The sequence below is a fragment of the Haplochromis burtoni genome, unplaced genomic scaffold, assembly GCF_018398535.1.
Source record: "Haplochromis burtoni strain Fernald_Lab_line unplaced genomic scaffold, NCSU_Asbu1 Contig_404, whole genome shotgun sequence".
Taxonomy (NCBI): domain Eukaryota; kingdom Metazoa; phylum Chordata; class Actinopteri; order Cichliformes; family Cichlidae; genus Haplochromis; species Haplochromis burtoni.
The window spans coordinates 139,245-151,932 of NW_024582765.1; the positions used below are offsets into that span (position 1 = coordinate 139,245).

The following is a 12,688-nucleotide window of genomic DNA, read 5'->3' on the forward strand; positions in this document are numbered from 1 at the left end:
CAAGTTAAAGCTAAGAGGAACCGGAACATGCTTCCCGAGTTTAAAAATAAAATAAATTGTGGAAACAGAGTTTTCTATCCACTTAACTATCTAAACCATTTTAATTCTACACATAATATAATGATGTAGCCCAGCGACTACTGTCATGTGATTATTTTTGTGGGTGATGATGGTTCCCATAGCTGATAGTTGTAACGAGGAGCCGTACGTTTCCGTTCCGACCCTGGCTAACGCGTTTTGTGCTTTGACTGTAGCCACCGCTGTCCCACACCTCGTAACTGTGGGTTGACATTTTTCCATTCAGTGCGATTTTTGGAGTTAAAGAGCGGAAGGTTAGTCGGTTAGCTGTCGACTAACGCGGTGTCGCTCATTTTTGACGCTCTGCTTCGTTTCTTTTGGATCTTTAAGCTAGTTAACGGTAGCGTTAGCAAAGCAGCTGCAGGGATGGCGGAGGTTCCAGGAACATCCAGTGAGACCATAACGGAGACCGTTCAGACGAGCACGCCGCCGCCGCCCCAGCAGGTAAACGATGGACAGCTGTTCGTGAGACAGTTGGACCGCTCTGGCAGCCAGTGACAGTGTACATTAAAGATACAGCGTTCATGTTATTACGGGGGAAGCTTCGTGAGGCCTGATATGTTAGTTACGTTAGGCTTATTTAAATGACAGGGCTGCTAGTAGCGCGGTAGCATTATGGAAAGCCGATAGCGGGCTAAGTGCTGAATAGCTCCGCGTTGCTGTGTGAAAGTTAAACAGCTTTCAATTAACAACCCGAATCTGTAGTATTGTTGCATAATGTCTAAAGCAGCAGGAGCATCCGGTTTACATGTTAAATACACTCTGTTCAAATCATATTTCAAGTTGTCCTGCTCAGATAAACAGTCAGACCTCCATTAACTGAAATCCCCATAGTCGGTTAGAATGGGTTTAGATGCAGCGCAGACAGGCCCATCTGTAGGCACCACGGGGCAAAGGGATGGTCTCTGCTAGCGTACATGCCCGGTAACCCCAGCTTTGTGTCATTTCTGAGGCAGGTGCTCTTTAATAGTTTGTTATTAACCCCTCCCAACCCTCACGGCTTGACTTTTTAATTTGTTGCGCATTTTTATTTCTTTTTAAATATGTGCATAGTCATGTTTGACTTTTAAATAAGAAGAAGTCTTAAAGGATTTAAGAGGCATACTCGTGTTTGGCTATAGACGCTTCTGCTCTGAGCAGTCAAAGCACTTTCCACAACTTAGCCAATTAGCACTTGTATCTGTCTAACATCCATACACATTTAGAGTCCGATACATCAGAGGAATAAGTCCTTGGGGTTAGTATCTGCAGCAGACAGGGATCAAACCACCAACCCTCTGATTAGTAGGTGACCTGCTCCATCACCTGAGCAAGGACAAGTTTTACTTTTCAGAGAGCAGGACACAATAGCATGCCCATGACGCCATAGAGACAACAAGAAGGTCCTACAAATGATAGATGTCATTGAGTGTGACTGCAGGTCACAGTTCACTCTGTGGTTTGTTTGCGATGTCTCACAGTAGACCTCTTACATGTTACAGGAGGGACGAAGCTTGACAATCAAGTTGAGGAAGAGGAAGACTGAGAAGAAGGTGGAGTGGTCCAGTGACACTGTCGACAACGAGCATTTGGGAAGAAGGTCTTCAAAGTGTGAGTTTATCTTTCTCCGTAGCACACAGGCTGAGAAATGTAATTAAGCATTTCAAATATGTCTGCCACCAGTTTTCAGTGTTTTGCTCTGTCACGTTTTAGGAGGAACAAATGCAAACGTATTGGATGTACTTTTTCTTTTACTGTTTAGGTTCAGTGCCAAAACTTGCACTGTGGTATATTTTATGATTGTGGTGGTTTCACAGTGGGGTGGGTGTTCTCAGTGGGATTTTCTGTGGGCGTCCAGTGGCTCGTCTGTTGGGATTCTGCAGAATATGAAATAATTGAAAGTCATCATAAAACAATTAAAACTAAATCACAAAAACAACACAGCTGATATTTTACTCTTATGCTGAGTGTGGAACAATGGAATATTTGGCACCGGGCTGCAGAGTCAATCCTGAAAAAGCTGTTTCATGAAGTTTGTCCTGGAAAGAAACTCGATTTGGACGTTTTCCTCTGAACTGTGTGATTTTATTATCAGGAAAGGAAGCAAGAAAAAGAAAAACCAGTTTGAAATGACAACAAAGTACACTGGCTATGCTGCCCAGCACCGTTTGTACTGCCGCGCTGCACCCCTGCTTTCCATATGATTCTTTTTATTTATTTATTTTTGTATCATTAATTTCCCCTCAGCATGGTTGAAACTGTGTGTCCACAGCAGAGACTGTACTCAGTCAAATGATGCACACTTATTTATAAAGCCTGGACCATATACACCTGCGCACCACGAGTGACTGTACAGTACACGTGGTTTTCCTGTTTAACTGCAGTATATGACACGCATGAAGTAATTACAACAAGTAGTAGCTGTACCGAACGTGCTTCAGCGTGTCACGGTGCATTGCATCTCATTACTTTCCCCATGACATAATCGAGGCTCAGCTAATTAACTTTAATAGCCTTAATCTTTCTCAGTACCGTGCACATGTGTAACATGCACTAAAATGCAGCTAAAGCCCTGAGTAGACCACGGACTCCTGCCTCAGCATCCACCTTCTGCACACTTACTACATCAAAGACACAGTATGTGTTTAATCACACGCTCCTGCAGTTACTGTTTCTGAAGTGAAAGTATTTTTAATTTTGAAATGACGAACTTGGCGCTTCATCTGAGCCTGTGGCATCATGAGCTGCTTGTTGTGTTTCAGGCTGCTGCATTTACGAGAAGCCCCGACAGTTTGGAGAATCTTCCTCCGAGAGCGAGGGAGACGACGACGACGAAGGCTGCGGCAGCGCTCACTGTATCCTGGGCCACGGCAGGAGAGGCCATGGACAGACGGGGGGTGGGGGGACTACAGTACCCCCAAACTCTGGGGGGTCGCACTCGCACTAACAAAAAGCAGGGCTGATTGTGTGGTCTGAGGGCTCTTTGGCGCCACGACAATGACACATTAAAAACAAACAAACTGCACTCTTGTTTTAGTTTAGTTTCATCACTGAGGTTCAGGCCTGACAACCGGGCTTCAGCCCGAGTCTGAAAGTCCCAGCTGCTGCCGCACGACGGCAGCCTCTGTGCTGCTGCTCCTCTCGGGGAAAGTCATGGCCACGTCACGGGCTCGTGGAAAATACTTTGCCGACCTCAAAGCGTGTTTGCTATTGTGCCAACTTAAATATGAAGCATAGACTGGCAACACGTTCAAATTGTGATTCTAATTGAAATCAAATGACAGTTTCAGCGTTTTTCCAATCAGCTCCACTCGGTGTGCATGACATCACTGCTCAGCCTTATCTGCCGACCTAACATACTAGGAAAATAAGCTCTGAGCTTTGAACTTTATTCTTTCCTTTGTTTGGTTTTATTGAGTTGTGCTGGCAGGTTGGGCTCCTTTATGGTCATCATCTAGGTGATGCGTATCAACCCCATGATGTGGAGGTTTGAAAGGATTATTTAGAAAAGAAAAATAAAACTTGTAAAATCGATTTTCATTTTTCCAGAAAAGTTATGTCTGCAGATTCCACAGTGCACCCAGAAGAGCTTCACAGCTCTATAACAGTCGCATTACTTCCTGTTACTTCGTAGAGCTTTAAATCATTCCAAAAGTAGTCATTAGTAGCAATGTGATTGGTTCTGAATACATCAGAGGAGTGCTGACTCTCCCCAGCAGCATGTGGGACTTTCTGACTGCAAGGCATCAGTTTGGAAAAGGTGACAGCAGAAAGAGGCCATTAAATGCTGTCTGCTCGCAGAGTTAAATGTATATAATACAGCATATTGTTTTTTTAAAATGTAGTTTTCTAATTTATTTGCTGCTCTTAATTCTGAACTCGTCCATATTTGACATGTACCTGAGCCCAGCGAGTTAAATACTGAACATTTAGATTAGCTTCATATTTGTCTTTTCTGAGCTGTTCACCAGATTTACAGCGAATGCTGAACATATGAGCCAAGGCTCTGAATACAGTTTGGTTCACTGAGGTGGGCTTGTGTGAGCTGCTTTTCTATATCTTCACTGTATGGAGAGAAATTTGCTTCTGTGTACAATACGATCCACAAGCGTAAACTAACATTTACAAATGTGTACAATAATTTGTGTGCAACTTTTCAGGGGCACCACAGACAAATATGAAGCGATCTGACCACATGAAAACCATTTTACAAATGCGTATACCCAGACCTGAATAAATACGATTATTTATGCACAGTTTATTAAGTTCAGCTTTACGAATCCAATAATTTTACTTTTCAAAAACCTTTGTGTGTACAAATGTCTACACGTAACATCTCTCTCACTCATTTAAAAACATTGCATATGTGTGGAATCGCCTGATGTGCACAGATCACCTCGCACACCAACGTGGGGTTTTGAGACAGATTTAGCCGTGCCAGCTTGGCACAGATCCACAAATATGAGATGCACCAAGCTCCCAGTGTAAAACTGCTTCAAGTGTAGACCTGCGTGTCTTTTTCTAAATAAACAGAACAGCTCATTCAGTTCTGTTCAGTTTTATTTACACAGCCCCAAATCACAACAACAGTCGCCTCAAGGTTCTTTATATTGTAAGGTCGACCCTACAATACTACATGCAGAGAAAAACCCAACAATCATATGAGCCCCTGTGAGCAGCACTTTGGTGACAGTGGGAAGGAAAAACTCCCTTTTAACAGGAAGAAACCTCCGGCAGAACCAGGCTCAGGGAGGGGCGGGGCCATCCGCTGTGATTGGTTGGGGTGAGAGAAGGAAGACAGGATAAAGACATGCTGTGGAAGAGAGACAGAGGTTAATAACAGATATGATTCAATGCAGAGAGGTCTGTTAACACATAGTGAGTGAAGAAGAAGCACCCAGTGCATCATGGGAATCCCCCGGCAGCCTACGTCTATTGCAGCATAACTAAGGGAGGATTCAGGGTCACCTGGTCCAGCCCTAACTATATGCTTTAGCAAAAAGGAAAGTTTGAAGCCTAATCTTGAAAGTAGAGATAGTGTCTGTCTCCTGAATCCAAACTGGAAGCTGGTTCCACAGAAGAGGGGCCTGAAAACTGAAGGCTCTGCCTCCCATTCTACTTTTAAATACTCTAGGAACAACAAGTAGGCCTGCAGAGCGAGAGCGAAGTGCTCTAATAGGGTGATATGGTACTACAAGGTCATTAAGATAAGATGGGGCCTGATTATTTAAGACCTTGTATGTGAGGAGCAGGATTTTGAATTCTGGATTTAACAGGAAGCCAATGAAGGGAAGCCGATGCAGGCTTACCCCACATGGGCATGCGATGTGATCTGTGCGTATCAGGGGACTCATCCAAACGTATTTAAGGTTTTTTGAGTAAGTGAGAGAAATGTTACGTGTAGTTTTCGACACACACAGAAAGGTTTTTGAAAGGTGGAGTTATAGGATTTGTGAAGCTGATCTTAATGAACTGCGTGTAAATGATCAGAATGTATTGAGGTTCTGATGCATGAATTTTTAGAATAGTTTTACATGTGGTCAGATTGCTTGTATTTGTGTGTGGATTGAAGTGTGTGCTAATGAAAAGTTGCACACAAATTACTGCACAGATTTGTAAGTGTTAGTTTTCTCTTGTGGATCATATTGTACACATTGGCAACCCTTATCAGGTAAATCTCTCTCCATATCATTAGGCTATGGAAGGCATGCTCACAATAACACAAACTAACTAATAGAGGCAGCAGATACGAATTAGTGTATCCCATTCAAATGGACCCATATTCAAAAGTATTTTGCAGGATTAGTGCCTTTCTGTAAAGTGTTCCCCATAATCAGTACCACCTTTTACTGTATTAGGAAGTAGCTCTACAAAAACAAAGTGAGGGAAAAATAAAGTCAAACATTTAGATTATTGAAATATAGTAAATAAACACAGTTTAATCATGAGTACATACGCATGCTAAAATGTTTCAATTTACATACAAAACTGCTTTAAATGAGTTTCTAACTACTGTTGTATAACTAGAGTTTGCAGATTAGTCACACAAGTCCATCTTGTTTTGTGTCCCATGATTTTTATCAGAGACTTTGGCAGTGAGCTGGTTATAAATACAAATATTAACTAAGCTTATATATTTCAGAATTTACTGATTATAGGCTTGTTTTCTTTTTAAAAAACCTTTAATGTCATTGGGAGTCACTTTCAAAATCGGTATTGTTTTAGCTAGTTGGATTCTTGAAGACAGTTTCATGTGTGATGAGGATGTTAATGTTGGATGAACTGAAGTAAGCTGATTTGGTCAGGATCATGTAAGCCTGGATTAGTCAGACTAGATCTGAAGAATGGAGGCCTGGAGGAGATACTTACTTCAAAACTTTAGCTCTCCGCCTCTTATTTACAATCACTCTGTATTCTGACCAAAGCTCATTAACTCAGAAGGAGGAGGCGGGGTCTGTTTTACCTTTAAACACTTTCATGGGTTTAGTTTTGTTTGGTTGTTTAAATCCTTCGTGTCCACTGGATAAAACCAGTCTGCCCACTTGAGATTTGAGTACAACTGCTTTTTCATTTTTCTTTTCCTTTGGTAGGCGTGGCGTTCACAGGCTCAGCAGTGGCTGTCAGCAGCAGCATGGAAAAGTAATTAGTTGTGTGTGTGCACTGATTCACTACAGTGTTCACGTTCCTGAGCTGCATGTCAGCCAGAAAACAAAGCCTCGGTGAGGGCGAGGGGTGTTTGTGCTTTTCCTGCTGTGCTCGCTGGTTTCCTCGCTGTGAGGTAAATAAAGACAGAGCTTTACATGATTTGAGGTTCGTTGCTGACCAGAGTGTACACATGTAACTGCCTAACGTGGCACGGGGGGGGGGGGTGAAGCTGGCCCAGGCTTATTTTTCTGACGTCTCTGCTGTGACACTCCATCATCATCATCCTCATCCAGGATGGGTTCAGACCGTGGGTTATATTCACATCATCTCCACCAACATTTCCTGTACTGCCCACACACATTGTTACATATGTACATTGTTCTTGTAACAGTATTGCAACTTTCTGTACATATACAATGAATACACTGAGATCAGATTTAATGTGAATTAAAGTTTTGAACTGTGATTAAAAATGTCGTACTGATGTGTGACACAGGAATGTTTAGTCATGTCCCATCAGGTCTCCCCAGTGGACTAAAGGACAAATCTGTGTGTAAAATCCACTTTCAGTAAAGACCCCACAGTAACAGACCTGACAAGATAAAAACACCTCAATTGTAGCTTCCACTGTGGAAACACATGGTTGTCATGCTTCTCAGTCACTTCCTCAGCCTCACCTTGAACTGGCTTAAGGTTTAAAGGTTGGCCAGTGTGCTGACAGCTGATTCGAGTTTCCTGTTGGTGAATGGTGGAGACATGTCCAACATCAACTGACAAAAACATTACAGCTTAAAGTTATTTGCAACTTTGCACTTTCAGTACTGTGACTTCCTACATTGCTTCACTGTTCTGTTGCTATCATTATTTCTTTCCAGTAGAAGCAAGCAGCTGCTTCCTGGCTGCTTTGTTTTTTAGCCTTTAAAGGCCCAATGATTGTGAACGCTCAAGTGACACCAGTGCCACCTAGTGGTCGGTGGAAAAGCCAAACTTTCACTGTAAAGTCTTTGTTCACGACTCCATGATTTGTTCCATTTGAAGGGTGAGATGTGTGCATTAACATTTGAAATGTTAATGAAAGGTTTCTGAATGGCCCTCTCTCTGCAGTATTTATGTATTTTGACCAATCACAGTACAGGGGAGTTCCTTTCCTAGGTCTAGAGCCTAGAGACAGAAATGGGACTCGTAAAAGTGTGTAAAAAAACCCAAACTCACGTGTGTGTAATACTAACCAGATAAAGAGTAAGATGTGTTTCGCAGGAAATAGGACAAATAAAGATTGCTCCTTCATGTGAGCCCTGCCTTAAAGTAGTTTGTCAGACTCGAGTCACAATCAAGCCGAGATTTAAAACGGAATCTTTTCATTCTTCATGATCTACTAAACACAGCTAACTTTGGCCTACAGACTATTACATCATCAACATCCCACAGTAAAAAATACCTTAGAATTTATTGTTTGAATCTACCCAAGAGTCTTTTCTAATGCAGATTTAATTTCATATGATGGCTCCTGGTGACTTTACAGCGTGATGTGGCAGGTATCAATCATCTGTAGAAACTAACTACAGGCTACAGAGGTTCAAGCTTAGGATGCTTTTAGGTCACTTGTCAGAGTAGCATCAGTGTTACACATCTGATTTGAAGAACGCACTGACCACTTAATTAATTCTGGCAGTTAAAAAAGGTCATCAGCTCTGTGCAAGTACATTTCCCAGCATGAATGGAAACAAATGCATCAATCATTTAAAACAATCAGGTTTAGCTGGCTATTACATGCAAAGACTTCAGTGTGGTCCTGCACTCTGGCTACAAACGGTCGTTCCAGCACAATCCACATAACCAACCACCAGAGTTTCAAGATTTCAGCTGAGAAGGATGGCAGCTAGAAATCGTTCCCTGCTTTGTTCCTTCCAGGTTGACACAAGGGATCAGCATCAGGCAAGTGATTAATACAATAACAAAGAAGTATACACATAGACTTGTAAAGATTTGGTGTAACCTGTTTACTTGAACAATATTATAAAATCAAACATTTTCAAACACTTAAATATTTCATTATGTGGCCAAAAACTGGAAAAAAGCAAGATTAAGATTGTAAGATTAAGGAAAAAATACCATATCATTATTTGAATTGTGATGGACAAATATAGCATGGCCAAAGGATCCAATGATGCCCTTTAAAGCTGCATCCTCTGAGGACTCTTCTATGTTACAGTAAGACGAGGAAAAGCAGCAGATTTGCATCTCCTACTTTAAACTATCAGCAGACTCTGAACCCTGTTGTGCTGTGAAGTGCAGTGTCAGTAAGGGTTTGATTTTACGCTATATTTTCATCAATAAGAATTCTGTAGTTTTGTTATACGTCATGCACAAATAAGACACAAATACTTCAGTTAATTTTGCCCAAAGGCTTCATCATCGCACAGGCTGATGGAGCTGAAGTCCATAAGTGTTACTGGAATAAACGGTTCGGCGGCACATACTTAAACACAGTAATATATACGAGAGTAGTGGTAAATGGAAAAGCCCTCCGTGACATTTCTGTGGAGGGAAAGTGCGCCCTACGTTGTGAGTATATATCATGGCACAGAAAACAACAAAAGGCAGAATCTAAGTGTACACACAAAATACTTTAAAGTCAGCTGCTGGTATTGTGCCGGTTCCCAGAATCTCACACATCCCTCACAGAAAGCAACAATGAGTGTACTGCTCCTTCAACCAGTTCATAGTTTGAATGTAGCATCGGCTGCAAATGCATGCCAAGGTTGCAGAAGCTTCCACAGCTCAGGTAGACCTGCTGTTTGATTCACCGAACATCTGATCTCTTATAAACGAACAGCAACCATCTCCATGCTGAAGCTACTTCCTTTATGACTTGAAAGGAAAGATCTGAATTAGATTTCATTAGTCTTTTGCTCTTTGTCTAAAAAAAGAAATTTAAACTGCAGACTACTCTTGGCTTTAATACAGTCTATGCCAGGGGTGTCGAACTCCAGGCCTCGAGGGCCGGGGTCCTGCAGGTTTTAGATCTCACCCTGGGTCAACACACCTGAATCAAATGATTACTTCATTAGCAGGCATCTGGAGAACTTCAGGACATGTTGAGGAGGTCATTTAGCCATTTGAATCAGCTGTGTTGGATCAAGGAGACATCTGAAACCTGCAGGACACCGGCCCTCGAGGCCTGGAGTTCAACACCTGTGGTCTATGCTGTAGTGTGCGCGTCTTGAGTAGCTATAGCTCACCAGTGGTGTTTGCTACTAGCTCGGATCTCCTGCAGGCGACACAAACATTCACATTAGCTCCCTGTTCCACTGAGTGAGCCGGTACGGTGTCCTGGATACAAGCTCAAAGTCACAGGTCAGTACCATCACAGAGTCTAAACCAGGGGTGGGGACCTCCAGGCCTTGAGAGCTGGTGTCCTGCAGGTTTTAGATCTCACCCTGGGTCAGCACACCTGAGTCAGATGATTGGTTCATTACCAGCCTCTGAAGAACTTCAAGACATGTTGAGGTCATTTAAATCAGCTGTGTTGGAACAAAGGTTAAAGTCAAGCAAATGTACATGGCCAAGCTTCAATTGAGTTCAAACTGAGCGGGGCCATACGGCAGATTTAAATTTGCCCCCCACACAATGAACACGGTCAGAAGAGCTAAACATTAGGAGGCACACTAAAACTGGCCAGTGGATGCAGGCGCAAACTGTCGGTGGTGCTGTTCAGTAAGACTTCTGTTCAGAGTTTATTCCTGCTCCTCGCTGTGTTTAAGAGACCCAAAGATATTTCTGCTTCACCTAAAGTGTCTCAGTGAGGCTCTCTTCATAAATGCTGCATCTGTCCTCTCTAAGATTTGCTGTTCTACTCACCAACACAACGCACTGGAGGCAATCGGCTGGTCTCAAATCAAGTGACTGTCTCATGGGAAGAGTAGTCCCACAAACAAGAAGAAAACAGAAACAGGTACCTGCTGGCGATTTCCCCTTTCACTTAAGCATTCTTTGAACATTCATGAGCTCTTCTGGTGTAGATTACAACAGTTATCAGTGAGATCAACTGAACACAGATGCAGATCTGTAGTGCTGGACATAAAGTGCCACATGTATCATTTCTCTGAATATGAAATTAATGTGCAATACAATTCTTAAGTTACGCTGCAGAACACACGCTGCAGTCCACAGTCTCAGTCCCACCGCTGTGACGTCAGAGGGCTGGAGGAGGTGTGATACAGTTGGAGTACTGGTGGTGCCAGCAAATTCTCTCCACCTGTGGAAGACACACACCAAATAAACAGATGATCAGGAGACTACAGCGATCACTGCACGTGTGTGCATGCTGCCTGGTATAGCTCAACAATTAGAGTTAACTGTAACACGGTGGTTGTTGCCTCTGTTTTAAAACTACCAAAAACTAAACTCTGTTCAAGAGCACAGGTTTAATAAAATCCTGTTAACTGTGAAGAAAACACGTGAGATTTGTCCCAAAAACAACCTAAGGAAACTGCCTCTGAAACCACCCTGCTGTCAGTTTGGTTAAAACAACTTCCTTTTCCGAGCTCGCAGTTCACGTCTTTAGAAATAATGAAATCTAAAATAATCAGTCTAATACACAACAAGTGTTTTCAGCCTACAAATGCAGGACAGTGACAACTAAGATTTCTTCATAGCGTGCAACATTTCTTTCCAACACTGGCTCTGTGGACACTGGAGACACTGTTATGCTGTCAGTCAGATCCCCCAAAACAAAAATCAAGCCAGCAGTGTTTAGGAAGCAGTCTTTAGTCTGTATGGGTCTTTTATTTTGAAAAGTTAAGAGCTTCTCTTTGTTGTTCCAGTGTCTAACTCATACTCTCCTCATGTGCTCTGTGCAGCCTGACGTGGCTTCCATGAAAAACAAAAGACCCGATGCCGTTTTCACCAGCAGAGGAACATCTGGTGGAACTGCTAGTGACAGTCTCACCAGTGTCCTGTTCAGCTCTTCTACAACTGAACATGTTTCCATCTCAGAGGTGAAAGTTAAACCAAAGGCCTTGTCAATGCTACCACTGCTTATCACTGTTGCATAATGTTTGCCTCTGGCAGTTATTTGGGAATTTAATTTGAAGTTCCAATCTACATGAATGAGAAGAATGCTGGTACTTTTACTTCTGTCAGTGGGACATAAAAACTCCATGTTGAGAAGTACAGTCAAATCTGATAAAGACACTTAAAAAGTTAGATGTCTTTTCCCCAAAGTAAGATTTAAAATGCTTCTTATAGTGCATGCTTTTATTTTACTTTGCTTTATTCAAGACCGGGCATGAGCCAAACATGTCAAAGATCCGTATCTCGTCAAACATGAAAGTTTGCTAAACCTGCTTTGTGAAACAGGCGCATGTACTTTGCCATGTCACAGTAAACACAAGCTGATGATGTTCTTCCTTTGTTGGAGTTTATTCCTCCCTTTGGAGGCCTTCCTACTTGGGGGGGATACATGGTCTCAATAGCAAATGTTTAAACGTATGTCTCACACAAAACAACATAACATTTGGAAGAATATGAAACTGGTCAAGTTGATCACCCATTGTATATATAACTATGCTAAATTGTATCTATCACTGTAGCTATGTTTATACATGTTCTCCTTGTTTATTGTGTGGGGTAAGTGATGATGGGAATTAGGTGAATCGTGGGATTCAATAGAAGGTTGAGCATGGGGTAGGGATTAATAGGTATGTTATACTTCTTCCATTTCAGACTTAATAATTGTCATTTCATGTCATTTAGACTTTTATTTTATTTATTTTGTTTTATCTGAGCACATACCTGTGTGTATTTACATATATATTCGTTTTTGTAAATGCAAGTATGTGTACTTGTGTATATATTGTTTTTTTCTGTATATGTCTGAAATAAAGATACAATAAGGCACATTAAATACAGAGTAACACACTTTTGGTTCACATAAAAACATGTAGTTAAATCACCAATAGGCTGCAAGTAGGGCTGGGTTTAA

At 42.0% G+C, this 12,688-nt stretch overlaps 1 protein-coding gene and 1 long non-coding RNA gene across 4 annotated transcripts in view; one reads left to right on the forward strand and one right to left on the reverse strand.

Annotated features, from left to right (window-relative positions):
• Window positions 1-117: 117 nt before the first annotated feature.
• On the forward strand, window positions 118-3,733 carry ppp1r11 (protein phosphatase 1, regulatory (inhibitor) subunit 11). Its single transcript, XM_005944982.3, has 3 exons — window positions 118-522; window positions 1,560-1,668; window positions 2,820-3,733. Exons 1-3 carry the CDS (start codon window positions 445-447, stop codon window positions 3,002-3,004), a joined length of 372 nt encoding a protein of 123 aa, XP_005945044.1. The 5' UTR covers window positions 118-444; the 3' UTR covers window positions 3,005-3,733.
• Window positions 3,734-8,687: 4,954 nt separating this feature from the next.
• The window catches only part of cunh6orf47, a 22,294-nt gene continuing 18,293 nt past the window's right edge, over window positions 8,688-12,688 (reverse strand). For 2 of the 3 annotated variants that reach the window (XR_006052817.1, XR_317202.3), the window contains one exon: window positions 8,688-10,960. This is a non-coding gene — a long non-coding RNA (chromosome unknown C6orf47 homolog). The remainder of the gene's footprint in view (window positions 10,961-12,688) is intronic. The other variant, XR_006052816.1, reaches the window with a different exon arrangement.

Coding starts and splice junctions, on each gene's coding strand:
- ppp1r11 (XM_005944982.3), top strand. CDS start 445: ATGGCGGAGGTTCCAGGAACATCCAGTGAGACCATAACGGAGACCGTT. Junction 523..1,559: donor CGCCGCCGCCGCCCCAGCAG/GTAAACGATGGA, acceptor TACATGTTACAG/GAGGGACGAAGCTTGACAAT. Junction 1,669..2,819: donor GGGAAGAAGGTCTTCAAAGT/GTGAGTTTATCT, acceptor GTTGTGTTTCAG/GCTGCTGCATTTACGAGAAG.